This window comes from Oncorhynchus clarkii, chromosome 3 (assembly GCF_045791955.1).
Source record: "Oncorhynchus clarkii lewisi isolate Uvic-CL-2024 chromosome 3, UVic_Ocla_1.0, whole genome shotgun sequence".
NCBI lineage: Eukaryota > Metazoa > Chordata > Actinopteri > Salmoniformes > Salmonidae > Oncorhynchus > Oncorhynchus clarkii.
Window position 1 is genome coordinate 75,607,190 of NC_092149.1, and position 14,980 is coordinate 75,622,169.

General features: G+C 51.4%; 1 protein-coding gene across 3 annotated transcripts in view; it reads left to right on the forward strand.

The window, feature by feature from the left end:
• LOC139404405 (BCL-6 corepressor-like) overlaps positions 1 to 14,980 on the forward strand; it is a 77,977-nt gene that overhangs the window by 26,825 nt on the left and 36,172 nt on the right. For 2 of the 3 annotated variants that reach the window (XM_071147218.1, XM_071147220.1), the window contains exons 3-6: positions 3,193 to 6,417; positions 9,728 to 9,784; positions 10,600 to 10,759; positions 11,772 to 12,062. In XM_071147218.1, coding sequence (XP_071003319.1) covers positions 3,193 to 6,417; positions 9,728 to 9,784; positions 10,600 to 10,759; positions 11,772 to 12,062 — 3,733 coding nt within the window. The remainder of the gene's footprint in view (positions 1 to 3,192; positions 6,418 to 9,727; positions 9,785 to 10,599; positions 10,760 to 11,771; positions 12,063 to 14,980) is intronic. The other variant, XM_071147219.1, reaches the window with a different exon arrangement.

The following is a 14,980-nucleotide window of genomic DNA, read 5'->3' on the forward strand; positions in this document are numbered from 1 at the left end:
TCGACCTCTAGTTGGCACTATGCATTCGTGCAGGTAGTGTTATCCTGGCATCCGCCAAACCCAGATTCCTCTGTTGGACTGCCAGATGGTGAAGCGTGACTCATCACTCCAGAGAATTAGTTTCCACTGCTCCATAGCCCAATGGCGGCGAGCTTTACACCACTCCAGCCGACACTGCTCGGCCATGGAAACCAATTTCATGATGCTCCCGACAAAGTTATTTGGCTGACGTTGCTTCCAGAAGCAGTTTGGAACTCGGTAGGGAGTTGCAACCATGAACAGATGGTTTTTATATGCTACGAGGTTTCTCCACTCGGAGGTCCTGTTCTGTGAACTTGTGTGTCCTACCACTTCGCGGCTGAGCCGTTGTTAATCATAGACGTTTCCACTTCACAATAACATCACTAGCTCTAGCAGGGCAGATATTTGACAAACTGACTTGTTGGAAATGAGGCATCCTATGACTGTGCCACGTTGAAAGTCACTGAGTTCTTCAGTAAGGCCATTCTACTGCAAATGTTTGTCTATGGAGATTGCATGGCTGTGTGCTCGATTTTATATACCTGTCATTAATGGGTGTGGCAGAAATATTCAAATACACTAATTTGAAAGGGTGTCCACATACTTTTGTATACAGTGGGGCAAAAAAGTATTTAGTCAGCCACCAATTGTGCAAGTTCTCCCACTTAAAAAGATGAGAGGCCTGTAATTTTCATCATAGGTACACTTCAACTATAACAGACAAAATGAGAAAAAAATCCAGAAAATCACACTGTAGGATTTTTTATGAATTTATTTGAAAATTATGGTGGAAAATAAGTATTTGGTCACCACAAAATAGCAATATTTCTGGCGCTCACAGACCTGTAACTTCTTCTTTAAGAGGCTCCTCTGTCCTCCACTCGTTACCTGTATTAATGGCACATGTTTGAACTTGTTATCAGTATAAAAGACACCTGTCCACAACCTCAAACAGTCACACTCCAAACTACACTATGGCAAGACCAAAGAGCTGTCAAAGGACACCAGAAACAAAAATGTAGACCTGCACCAGACTGGGAAGACTGAATCTGCAATAGGTAAGCAGCTTGGTTTGAATAATGTATTAGGAAATGGAAGACATACAAGACCACTGATAATCTCCCTCGATCTGGGGCTCCATGCAAAATGATCACAAGAACGGTGAGCAAAAATCCCAGAACCACACGGGGGGACCGAGTGAATGACCTGCAGATAGCTGGGACCAAAGTAACAAAGCCTACCATCAGTAACACACTACACCGCCAAGGACTCAAATCCTGCAGTGCCAGACGTGTCCCCCTGCTTAAGCCAGTACATGTCCAGGTACCGTCTGAAGTTTGCTAGAGAGCATTTGGATGATCCAGAAGAAGATTGGGAGAATGTCATATGGTCAGATGAAACCAAAATATAACTTTTTGGTAAAAACTCAACTCGTCGTGTTTGGAGGACAAAGAATGCTGAGTTGCATCCAAAGAACACCATACCTACTGTAAAGCATGGGGGTGGAAACATCATGCTTTGGGGCTGTTTTTCTGCAAAGGGACCAGGAAGACAGATCCTTGTAGAGGAAAGAATGAATGGGGCCATGTATCGTGAGATTTTGAGTGAAAACCTCCTTCCATTAGCAAGGGCATTGAAGATGAAACGTGGCTGGGTCTTTCAGCAGGACAATAATCCCAAACACACCGCCCGGGCAACGAAGCATTTCAAGGTCCTGGAGTAGCCTAGCCAGTCTCCAGATCTCAACCCCATAGAAAATCTTTGGAGGGAGTTGAAAGTCTGTGTTGCCCAGCAACAGCCCCAAAACATCACTGCTCTAGAGGAGATCTGCATGGAGGAATGGGACAAAATACCAGCAACAGTGTGTGAACCTTGTGAAGACTTACAGAAAACGTTTGACCTCTATCATTGCCAACAATGGGTATATAACAAAGTATTGAGAACATTTTGTTATTGACCAAATACTTATTTTCCACCATAATTTGCAAGTAAATTCATAAAAAATCCTACAATGTGATTTTCTGGATTTTTTTTCTTCTCATTTTGTCTGTCATAGTTTAAGTGTACCTATGAGAGAGGCCTGTAATTTCCATAATCTTTTTAAGTGGGAGAACTTGCACAATTGGTGGCTGACTAAATACTGTTTTGCACAACTGTATATGGTGTAGCTAGCGCATGCAACTAGCTAGTTTAACCTATGCAAACACCCGGCTCAAACAGAGAGGAATGCTATGCCAGCTAGCTGGCTATGGCTATCCAACACTGGAACTCTTCCAAGTCATGGAAAACGTTTGGATTTATTAAGAAATGTTTTGCGACCGTGGCCTGCCTGTGTAATTGCCTGCTGACTGTACACTGTGCTGCATGATTGTAGCGTGTTTACTTATGCAATAGTTCTAGTAGCTATGTTGACTATGACGTTACTGACGTTGTTAGCTAATATGTTGATAATGATGTAGGGTGTGTGTGTGTAGCGGTTATGATGCTGTATGAAGGTTTGGATTTTTTTTTCTTGTCTGGTCACAGACAGCTGATGTGTTGTACACTGAAGTCCACAAGCAAAGGGAAAAGATGAGAGGAGGAGAGCACGTAGATGAGAGAAGGATTATACAACGATCAAAGGGATCATGTTGCTGCTATGAAGTGAACTATGTTTGCATGTGATCAGGGGCATATTCATTTCGCTGATTCTGTTGAAAAAAAATAATCTGAAACTGAAGCCAACAGACTGAAACCGGGATAAATATACCTGAATTTGTCCAAAAGAAAATCTTGTTTGTAACTGTTGGACTATTGATTACATCCTTGATCAGCGAGATGCAGGCAAGAGTGTGTAAGGTGATATTGAATGTGTCACTGTCCGTCACCTCGCTCGACCTGTGCACCTACGTTCTAAACTTGGATTCATATTAAACATCACCGACCGCCACTGTATTACAGGAAGGTACATTGTTACCCTATCTCCTATTGAGATAAAAACGGCTGCATTGGGCCTTTTTTAAGAGATGTAAACCATATCCTCATACCGAACTCAAGCGAAGACATAACCTGTGTGTATAACGTGTATTACATGTGTATAAGGCTGTTTTGAAACAATATAACAGATTTGTACCTGTGTTATTCCCCTGTAGGTGGATGCCAGGTTAACCTCCCTGTGTTATTCCACTGTAGGTGGATGCCAGGTTAACCCCCCTGGCCACCATGGGTCTGGACCGCAATGCTCTTATGCGGGATGGCCTCCGCCTGCACGGCGGCGTGATCTACCCAGGGATCCAAGCGCTGTCGGCTGAGAAGCCCCGCGAAGTGACCAATACCCTCCCCCTGAGCTACGGCCGGGACGGCCTCCCGGACCTCCTCTATAAGTCTGATGTCTCCATGGACAGGAGCAAGTCTAGTAATGGCTACATGGGCCTGTACAAGAGCCCTCCACCAGGCATTCAGAGGGGGCCAGAGGGCCTAGACAGGATATGTGTGGGGCCTGGGGGGCAGAAGCCCTCAGAGCTGGGCCTGGTGGGTGCTGGTGCAGGAGCAGGTGGGTACCTACGTCTGCCCTGGGGGCTGAGCCCGGGCCTCTACCCCTTCATGGACACATCCAAGTACGCCGCCCTCAGCATGTACAAGGCTCAGTTCCTCAGTCAGCCCAGCCCCTACCTGCCCCAGCACCTGGCCTACCAGTCCCTCTGTGCCTCCCAGGGGGGGAACATGAACCCTGCTGCTGCCTCGGCCACCGAGAGGCTCTACTTCATGCCCCCCTACCCCCCGTCCCCCATCTCCTCCCCCCTGGTGGGGTCTCCCATGAGGATCCCAGCGGTGTCTGTGGCCCCCACCTCCATGGTACACTGTCAGGAGAAGGGACTCAGTGTCGGGTCTCGCATCCACCACGAGGGCTCTCCGTTTGGGCAGCAGCTTCACCAGCCTCCCCCTCCACCCCAGCACCTTCAGCCCCCCCACACAGACCGAGACAGACCCCTCAGCAGGAACAGTAAGCCCACTAGACCCACCTCAAACAAAGGAGCCAACAACAGCAGTGGTAGTATTAGTGGCGGTGGTAGTAATAGCCTTCCCATTGATTCCTCCCCTCGAGCCTCTACTCGCCTCCCCCAGCCTGCTCATCCCCTGCCTCCCACTCTCAGCGACAGCACCTTAGACCTACAGAGGCCAGTCCCTCGAATAGGGCCACCATCTTCCTCCTCTTCCCAGTCGATGCCTCACCCATTCTATGTGAGCAACATTGCTCAAGAGCACCCCTCCCCCGCCCTGCCCAGCCCCCACAAACCCAGACCCAGGGATGGGGCGCCAGAGCACAGGGCTGGGGGGTGTGAAAGGAAACCCAATCAGTCCCCTTCTAAACCATCCTCTGAGCGGAAAACCCCACCAAACAAGACTACCAAAGACCCAGCAGACCCAAAGCCTCTGGATCTCTCTGGAAGGCTGCTGGAGTTTGACCTGCCTCCCAACAGCTTCCCCATCAAGATGGAAGCTCTGGGGCCTCGGTACGGACATCCCCCAAGCCGGGAGCTCCTGAAGGAGACCCTGTCACCCTCCTCCCACCCCTCCCATTCAGTGGTCTGCAGCACTTTCTCCAAGGCCCCAGACAGGCCAGAGAGGATCAGCACTTTGCACTCCTCCTGGGTGGTGCCCACCCCTACACCTATCTCCACCATTGGGTCCACCCACACACACCCCCACCCCCCAGCCCTATCCCCCTCCCCCAGGCCCAGCCCAGACCCCCAAGGGAAACGCTCCTCTCCCTCAGTCATCAAACACAAGGTTATAGAGGGAGTCCTGCCCCAGTCCCAGCAAAACAGTCCATCCTGCCTCAGGGTTGGAGAGCCACATACTAACCCAATACCTTCCAATCACAAGCCTGCCTCCACGATGCCCCCGTCCCCCAAACCCAATGGTGATTGGCCCAATCACAGCCCCAGCCAATCAGAAGGTTCCCCCATGGCCGGCCATCATAGGGGCTCCACAGAGAAGCCTCTTAAAGCCCCCAAGAGGGCTGAGACGTCCCAGGAGGTGTCTCCCTATATTAAACGTCCCTGTCTAGAGAATACCAACGGGCACCCGCCCAGCCACCTTTACCTAGCTCACAGCATGGCCTACGCCAACCGATACCTGCACTACTCTGTACCCGACAGCATGGCCCTCCATTCTCTCCCTCTGCCAGGGAAGGGCCCAGCCTACCCTCACCCCGTCCTGCTGGGCAGTAGCAGCCTGTACCCCTCCCACCTGGCAGCCAAACAGCCCTTACCCTACCACAGCCTCACATACAACTCCCAGGATATGACCCACCCTCTGATGCACACACATCCAGACTCTAAAGCCCTAGAGTGGGCAGATCAGGGGCCCAAGTGCCGGGGCCATGGTCAGGACAAACCTATGGGTCTCACAGAAGATTGTGGTGGGTCCCACAGGGGCCGAAGTGGTGTGGAAACAGGAGAGGGGTCCCACGTGAAGCCCAAAAGAGAGGACGGGGAGCAGGGAGGGAGCCAGCCCAGACCCACTTCCTCCTCCAGCCTCAGTACCCCCTCCAAAGACCGTATCGTCTGCATTGACCTCGTCCACTCCGACACAGATGGAGAGTCCACTCCGACAACCAACAAGCCGCAAGTCTCTGTCACCATTCCCATCGCCAGGGGCAACCAACACAAGTGTTGCCATGGCAATGAAAACATTAGGGAAGTGGAACGGGAGCCAAAACAACAACTGCATCACCACCACCCCCAGCATCTTCATCACCACCCCAGCCCAAGCTCCACCATGACTATCCACACAGACAGACAACCAGAAACTCTCTGTGTGAGACCAAAGCTCCTCCAGGAGACGGGCTGTCCAGGTGTGGCCTCTAGCCCACCTTGGGGCTCCCCAAAGCTGGTTAATCGGGCCGAGGAGAGCCCTGAGGACCAGAGCCCTTCCTCAGTCCCAGGGGACCAAGGGGAACAGGACCAGAGCACCCTGCGCTGTGCCCGAACGTCTGGCGACCGCAAGTCTGGCGACCACATCTCTGGCAACCGCACGCCTGGAGTCCGCACAACTGGGGATTGTGACCGCAAGTCTGGCGACCACTTGTGTAGAGATGGCACGTTTTCTTGCGACTTCACGTCTGGAGAGGAGAGAGAAGAGATGGACAAACGAAACTCCTCCCACCCCATCCATAGCTACATGGGCCTGGGGAAGGAGAGGGACAGTGAAAGAGAGAGCGTTGGAGACACAGAGGAGTCACATGGAGAAGGTGATGAGGACGAAGAGGGTGGGCGAAGAGGCTCACGGAGGACCGGCCTGACCAAGAGGATCGCTAGCTCCTTGGGCTATGTGGGTGACCGCATCAAGTGTGTCACGACCGAGCTGTACGCAGACTCTAGCAAGCTGAGCCGGGAACAGCGCGCCCTGCAAGTGAGTTGAGAGAAATTTGGACGTATTTGGGGTGGGGGGCAGCGTTAGTGGATGTGATGGTAACATGACTCATTCATCTGAGGTCATGTACGGTTTATATGGTACGTTCCCATGTAACCTGTGCAGGAATCAAACCTACAACTACGGTCAATTCTGCCACTTATTTTAGCGGCCCATAGACTGTCATATTATTCAGACAATATATGACTTCATATAGAATGTGTCTTAGAATCAGTCTATGCTCCCCATAGCTGAAGTTGCAGGGTTGCAGGGTGAGGGTGAGTTCAGGGTTATAGGCTTATACCAGCCCTTTGTGGTTGCCTCTGAGATTGAGAGGACGTTTGAAGCATGTTGACAGTCAGTGAGTTAGTACAAGGCCAGTTCAAAGGTTAACCTAGGCCTGTGAGTTGTCTAGGCAACATTGGTTCGGTTGTTTGCGTGCTCTGTGTATCTAGCTTGGGAGAAATAGTGAAATAGAAAGGCAGGTTCCAAACGCATGTGTTGCTGGCTGCTTAGCGGTGGGGCTTCACATGGTGACAGGGCTGTGCTTAACCCCAACGTGAGCCAGAGGGGCTGGAGGGTGATGGATGGGGTTCCCCTTTCACCCACCCTGGCCTTATCCAAGGTCACACATCCCTTCCCCCAAGGCTATTAGTGCCTGGCTCCTCACACACTGAACACATTAAGACACGCACACCAGGGTTTCCGTTAGCCGGTAATAGACAGTTTTGTCCCCCAAAGATAAAATTTAAAAGACGATTAAATAGAATTGGTGCCCGCCAATTGTCTGGGAGAAGAGGAATAAATCCCATTGTAAAATACGGCGTTTTAGCCTAGTCATTGATGTAAATACCAGTCGATGTAAATACATTTGGCTGGTCATGCTTATCGGTCTACTGTTAATTTGCATAATTTAGTGGAATTCATTTGGTGTGTGTGTGTACTGTATATTCGTTATCTTATTTAGCATATAGATACAGAGCCTTAGAGTGAGACATCTGTCAGACAGCGTTGCTGCATGTTGTGGTGCTTTCAAGACAACTGAAAAATACGAGGTCAAATCAGGCGGCCCACAACCGGCCGTGGTGGGAGTCCCACAGGGCTGTGTCACAACCGGCCGTGGTGGGAGTCCCACAGGGCTGTGTCACAACCGGCCGTGGTGGGAGTCCCACAGGGCTGTGTCACAACCGGCCGTGGTGGGAGTCCCACAGGGCTGTGTCACAACCGGCCGTGGTGGGAGTCCCACAGGGCTGTGTCACAACCGGCCGTGGTGGGAGTCCCACAGGGCTGTGTCACAACCGGCCGTGGTGGGAGTCCCACAGGGCTGTGTCACAACTGGCCCAGCGTCCTCCGGGTTTGGCCGGGGTAGGCCGTCAATGTGAATAAGAATTTGTTCATAACTGACTTGCCTAGTTAAATAAAGGTTAAATAAATACATTTAAAATGACCTCAGTGATCTTCAGGTCGGAAAGTCTGAGCTCAAGAAAGAGGACCAAGTTCCTGAGTTGGTTTCTTGTTCAAAACTATTTCCCCCTTTTGGAGCTTGTTTGTTTTCCCCAGTCCTCTTCAACGCACTGAAGTCGGAAGTTGGAGATTTCCGAGTTCTGAGTTGTTTTGAACGAGGCATCAAATGTCAAACGGAAGGCAGGCTTCATCAGCGCGGCACACACCACTTTGCTATGAGCTGGAGGAAGTATGCATTTTGAAAACATATAAGCTACTTAATTGTTTGAAACCTGAAGGTTTTAATACATATTATGAGGCTTGTCTTACCTTGCTTCAAAGTACTGCTCTTATTAATCTCTGTCACATGAAACCTCTCGCATGTGCACTGCCCTTTTGAAAACAGTGTTTTCACGCTAAAATTATTATGGAACAAACATTCGCGAGTACTGCCTTGAGTGCCCTGCTTTGGTTATAACGTGAAGAAATCGCCTGATCGTTTAGCTTAAACTGCTCTCTGATCTTTGCTATGTAGCCTAGTCCTCCTGGTTATAGGAATTTGGGATCTATCATCCCACACCTGTCCCAGAGTCTGTCTGGAATAGGCTATTTCTTTCTCCACAAGCTGACCAATAGAACAGGTAGGCTAATTATTCTACTAAAGTAGATTGACATAAGTTAATGATTTTGTTGTTTGCTACTTGCCTTGTTGGCTGTTATTCTAACATGTTCAAAGTGCACATTCGGTAAGAAGGACCGCACATCGCTGCATCCTGAACTGGCATGTTCTGTTAATATGAATGACCATATTGTAAATGTGCTGTTAATATGAATGACCATATTGTAAATGTGCTGTCATTCTGAGCACTTTGGGTGGACGCCCTAATCAGGTTATACACCTAATGCATATGGGTCCGGTACATTTCTCAAATGTCCAGTAAATTAAAATGTTGCCGGTCAAATGTCCGGCGCCACATTTTCCTAACGGAAACCCTGACACACACACACACACACACACACACACACACACACACACACACACACACACACACACTGTAAACAAACACAGATTCAGTCCTGCACAACTGAACTGCGGTGCGTGATCAGACTGCATGCACTGAATCTACTTTTCTGCTTGTCATAGACCAACATTCTGGTTAGATTAGTTTTAAAAAAACATGTGTGTGTGATTTCTGGCATAGACACACACACACCTCTTATGATTTATCAATGAATGGGACAAAGGCACGTGTGTGTTAACCGGTTGGTTCCACCTGTCCATATGTTGCCAGGGCTCCTCTAAACCATGTTGATTTGTCGTAAATTGTCATGCTTGCTGATATAAAGCTATCAAATGCTAGATTTCTGGATGTTTATTATCATCTTAATAAGAGCCTCTGTCTAACTCCATTATTATAAATCATATACCCACAATCCCCCTTCCCAAAAAAAGGAAGTACATTGGGTGTTACCTTTCACTTTGAAAAATACATGTTTTTCCAGTTCAGGAAAGCAGGTGTGTGTGTGTGTGTGTGTGTGTGTGTATGTGTGTGTGTGTGTGTAAGTAACAGGGAGACTCAGGTCTGCACTACTGCTGGGGTTCCTTTCTCCTGATAGTTAATAGGTTGGTTGATTGATTGACTAATGTTACTGATTGGTCAATCCTTGATTAAAGGGGAAGAAGCAGCAGGGCCACAGACACTGAGGAACAGACTAAAGACGTGTTAACATACAATACCTACATGCAATGATAGACAGACATACTGACTAAAATGATGGACAGAATATGAAATGGACAGAGTATGAAAAGGACAGAATATGCAATGGACAGATATATTGAGCCCCCTCCCCCATTCTAATTGCATAGATGGAAGTCATATCACGAGAGGGGGATAATATAAGTCGCCCTGCAGCTATCTGGGAGGTCAGTTCTTTACATTTCTTTATCTCACTCTACCCCTCAGACAGGCTTTCTCTCCTTCCCTCTGCCATCTCTTTCTGCTACCTCTCCTTTTCTCTGCCCCCTCTTTCTGCTACCTCTCTTTTTCTCTGCCCCCTCTTTCTGCTACCTCTCCTTTTCTCTGCCCCCTCTTTCTGCTACCTCTCCTTTTCTCTGCCCCCTCTTTCTGCTACCTCTCCTTTTCTCTGCCCCCTCTTTCTGCTACCTCTCCTTTTCTCTGCCCCCTCTTTCTGCTACCTCTCCTTTTCTCTGCCCCCTCTTTCTGCTACCTCTCCTTTTCTCTGCCCCCTCTTTCTGCTACCTCTCCTTTTCTCTGCCCCCTCTTTTTGCTACCTCTCCTTTTCTCTGCCCTCTACTCACTTTCTATCTGTCTTTTTTCACTTGCTCTGCATTGCTTCTTCCCTTTTCTCAGTTCCCCCCCCCCCCTTCTCTCTATGTGAGCCCCGGGGCTAGCTGTATGTGTTTTGCTAGCTGTGTTCATGTTTCAGGAAGGGAGATGGCAGGAACTAGAACTCACTGTGGCTGACTGCACTAGTCTAACCTAACCGTGTCTGGATGTGCCATGCTTGTTCGTTTATCTGTCTCTTTGTCCTGTTTTGGCCTCCTTTTAATGACACTGTGATTTCCTGATGCGATGTCTGCTTCTGTAACCGTTCAGCCCAGATTGAGGTTTAGAGAGAGGTGTGTGCGGCGAGGGCTAGAAGGTTAGTGGGTTTCATGGCTGCTTTCTCTGTGTATGTGTCTCTGTGGGTGTCCTGTCTGTCTGTGTGTGTGTTTAGCGGGCGATGATGCGATTCTCAGAGCTGGAGCTGAAGGAGAAGGAGTGCGGGGGTGTGTGTGTGTCTGAGTCGGCAGCTGGACGGGAGTTGGCAGACGGCCAGCGGAGAGCGAGAGAGTGGGAACACTGCCAACACACCGCCAGGCAGGGAGAGAGGGAGGGTGAGTAACCCAATACACACACACACACACACACACACACACACACACACACACACACACACACACACACACACACACACACACACACACACACACACACAGAGATAGACAGGGTTTGGTCATAATACATACACACAGTGCGAGAGAGCGAGACGAGGGGAGAATCTTATTTTCAATGAGCGTTTTCTGCTTATCTGTGTAGAAAGAGGATAGAGGGAGGGGAGGAAGAGGCAGAGATCCAGTGGGTGGGGGAGGGAGAGAGAGCATTACAGAGATGGAGGAGTAAAGTTAGTAAGTGGATGAGAGAGAGGAATAGTGTCAGAAAAGGATTGGGGGAGAGAGAGAAAGAGTGAGTGGGGGAGGGGGGCTACTTGTGCTGGCAGAGAGCCCAGCTGTGTAGTGGAGCGAGGCCTGAACTGATGTGGGAGACTAATTATGAGAGTGAGTGAGAGAGAAGGAGGCTTAGAAGGAAAGAGTCATGCTCTGTGCGGCAGGGTCATGTCAGGGGGGGGGGGGGGGGGGGGGGGGGGGGGGTTCGTCCTAAAACAACCCTTTTCTTCACTTTCTCTTGTGCTCTCTCTCTACCTGTTTCTCATAGGAGAGTCAGTATGAACTCTTTACCCCACCCACTTACATCTGATTCAAAACTCTTTACCCCACCCACTGACATCTGATTCAAAACTCTATACCCCACCCACTGACATCTGATTCAAAACTCTATACCCCACCCACTGACATCTGATTCAAAACTCTATACCCCATCAAAGTTTTACAGCATGTCTTTGGATGTCTAACAACCCTTCTCTCTCTCCCATCACCCCCCTCTCTCTCCCATCACCCCCCCCCCCTCTCTCCCATCACTCCCCTCTCTCTCCCATCACCCCCCTCTCTCTCCCATCACCTCCCTCTCTCTCCCATCACCCACCTCTCTCTCCCATCACCCCCCTCCCTCCGTTGCTTCTTTCTCCTCCCCTTTCTACCTCTCCTCTCTCTGTCTTCCTCCCTGGTCTAGGTGGAAGAAAGGTTTATGGGAGCAACAGAGTCCCAGTCCTCCAGAGGTGTGGGGGCCAAAGGGAGAGCCTTTCCCAAGGGCAGGAGGCCTGGGAGGGTGCTAGAGATGGTGCCAGAGTGGGAGAGGGTGGGCGACGGTCACCTTCCATCCTGGCAATGGCAGACGGGCACCCCAAGGAGAAGGGAGGGCAGAATACGGTACCCACTAGCAAATGCACACACATCCTACAGGAGAAAGATGAGGAGGAGGCAGGAGAGAAGAGGGTAGAGGAGAAGGCAAAGATTACTTCAGGTGAGTGTGGGAGATGTCATTTTCTTTTATCTACCTGTTATAAAATCATCTTAGACTTCTGTCCATCTCACCTTTCTCTCACAGCTGTCTCGCTCCCATCCCTCTTTTTCTCTCTGTCCATCCTATCTCCCCCTCTCTCTCTGTCCATCCTATCGCCCCCTCTCTCTCTCTGTCCATCCTATCGCCCCCTCTCTCTCTCTGTCCATCCTATCGCCCCCTCTCTCTCTCTGTCCATCCTATCGCCCCCTCTCTCTCTCTGTCCATCCTATCGCCCCCTCTCTCTCTCTGTCCATCCTATCGCCCCCTCTCTCTCTCTGTCCATCCTATCGCCCCCTCTCTCTCTCTGTCCATCCTATCGCCCCCTCTCTCTCTCTGTCCATCCTATCGCCCCCTCTCTCTCTCTGTCCATCCTATCGCCCCCTCTCTCTCTCTGTCCATCCTATCGCCCCCTCTCTCTCTCTGTCCATCCTATCGCCCCCTCTCTCTCTCTGTCCATCCTATCGCCCCCTCTCTCTCTCCATCCTATCGTCCATCCTATCGCCCCCTCTCTCTCTCTGTCCATCCTATCGCCCCCTCTCTCTCTCTGTCCATCCTATCGCCCCCTCTCTCTCTCTGTCCATCCTATCGCCCCCTCTCTCTCTCTGTCCATCCTATCGCCCCCTCTCTCTCTCTGTCCATCCTATCGCCCCCTCTCTCTCTCTGTCCATCCTATCGCCCCCTCTCTCTCTCTGTCCATCCTATCGCCCCCTCTCTCTCTCCATGTCCATCCTATCGCCCCCTCTCTCTCTCTGTCCATCCTATCGCCCCCTCTCTCTCTCTGTCCATCCTATCGCCCCCTCTCTCTCTCTGTCCATCCTATCGCCCCCTCTCTCTCTGTCCATCCTATCGCCCCCTCTCTCTCTGTCCATCCTATCGCCCCCTCTCTCTCTGTCCATCCTATCGCCCCCTCTCTCTCTGTCCATCCTATCGCCCCCTCTCTCTCTGTCCATCCTATCGCCCCCTCTCTCTCTGTCCATCCTATCGCCCCCTCTCTCTCTGTCCATCCTATCGCCCCCTCTCTCTCTGTCCATCCTATCGCCCCCTCTCTCTCTGTCCATCCTATCGCCCCCTCTCTCTCTGTCCATCCTATCGCCCCCTCTCTCTCTGTCCATCCTATCGCCCCCTCTCTCTCTGTCCATCCTATCGCCCCCTCTCTCTCTGTCCATCCTATCGCCCCCTCTCTCTCTGTCCATCCTATCGCCCCCTCTCTCTCTGTCCATCCTATCGCCCCCTCCTCTCTGTCCATCCTATCGCCCCCTCTCTCTCTGTCCATCCTATCGCCCCCTCTCTCTCTGTCCATCCTATCGCCCCCTCTCTCTCTGTCCATCCTATCGCCCCCTCTCTCTCTGTCCATCCTATCGCCCCCTCTCTCTCTGTCCATCCTATCGCCCCCTCTCTCTCTGTCCATCCTATCGCCCCCTCTCTCTCTGTCCATCCTATCGCCCCCTCTCTCTCTGTCCATCCTATCGCCCCCTCTCTCTCTGTCCATCCTATCGCCCCCTCTCTCTCTGTCCATCCTATCGCCCCCTCTCTCTCTGTCCATCCTATCGCCCCCTCTCTCTCTGTCCATCCTATCGCCCCCTCTCTCTCTGTCCATCCTATCGCCCCCTCTCTCTCTGTCCATCCTATCGCCCCCTCTCTCTCTGTCCATCCTATCGCCCCCTCTCTCTCTGTCCATCCTATCGCCCCCTCTCTCTCTGTCCATCCTATCGCCCCCTCTCTCTCTGTCCATCCTATCGCCCCCTCTCTCTCTGTCCATCCTATCGCCCCCTCTCTCTCTGTCCATCCTATCGCCCCCTCTCTCTCTGTCCATCCTATCGCCCCCTCTCTCTCTCCATCCTATCGTCCATCCTATCGCCCCCTCTCTCTCTCTGTCCATCCTATCGCCCCCTCTCTCTCTCTGTCCATCCTATCGCCCCCTCTCTCTCTCTGTCCATCCTATCGCCCCCTCTCTCTCTCTGTCCATCCTATCGCCCCCTCTCTCTCTCTGTCCATCCTATCGCCCCCTCTCTCTCTCTGTCCATCCTATCGCCCCCTCTCTCTCTCTGTCCATCCTATCGCCCCCTCTCTCTCTCTGTCCATCCTATCGCCCCCTCTCTCTCTCTGTCCATCCTATCGCCCCCTCTCTCTCTCTGTCCATCCTATCGCCCCCTCTCTCTCTCTGTCCATCCTATCGCCCCCTCTCTCTCTCTGTCCATCCTATCGCCCCCTCTCTCTCTCTGTCCATCCTATCGCCCCCTCTCTCTCTCTGTCCATCCTATCGCCCCCTCTCTCTCTCTGTCCATCCTATCGCCCCCTCTCTCTCTCTGTCCATCCTATCGCCCCCTCTCTCTCTCTGTCCATCCTATCGCCCCCTCTCTCTCTCTGTCCATCCTATCGCCCCCTCTCTCTCTCTGTCCATCCTATCGCCCCCTCTCTCTCTCTGTCCATCCTATCGCCCCCTCTCTCTCTCTGTCCATCCTATCGCCCCCTCTCTCTCTCTGTCCATCCTATCGCCCCCTCTCTCTCTCTGTCCATCCTATCGCCCCCTCTCTCTCTCTGTCCATCCTATCGCCCCCTCTCTCTCTCTGTCCATCCTATCGCCCCCTCTCTCTCTCTGTCCATCCTATCGCCCCCTCTCTCTCTCTGTCCATCCTATCGCCCCCTCTCTCTCTCTGTCCATCCTATCGCCCCCTCTCTCTCTGTCCATCCTATCGCCCCCTCTCTCTCTCTGTCCATCCTATCGCCCCCTCTCCTATCGCCCCCTCTCTCTCTCTGTCCATCCTATCGCCCCCTCTCTCTCTGTCCATCCTATCGCCCCCTCTCTCTCTCTGTCCATCCTATCGCCCCCTCTCTCTCTCTGTCCATCCTATCGCCCCCTCTCTCTCTCTGTCCATCCT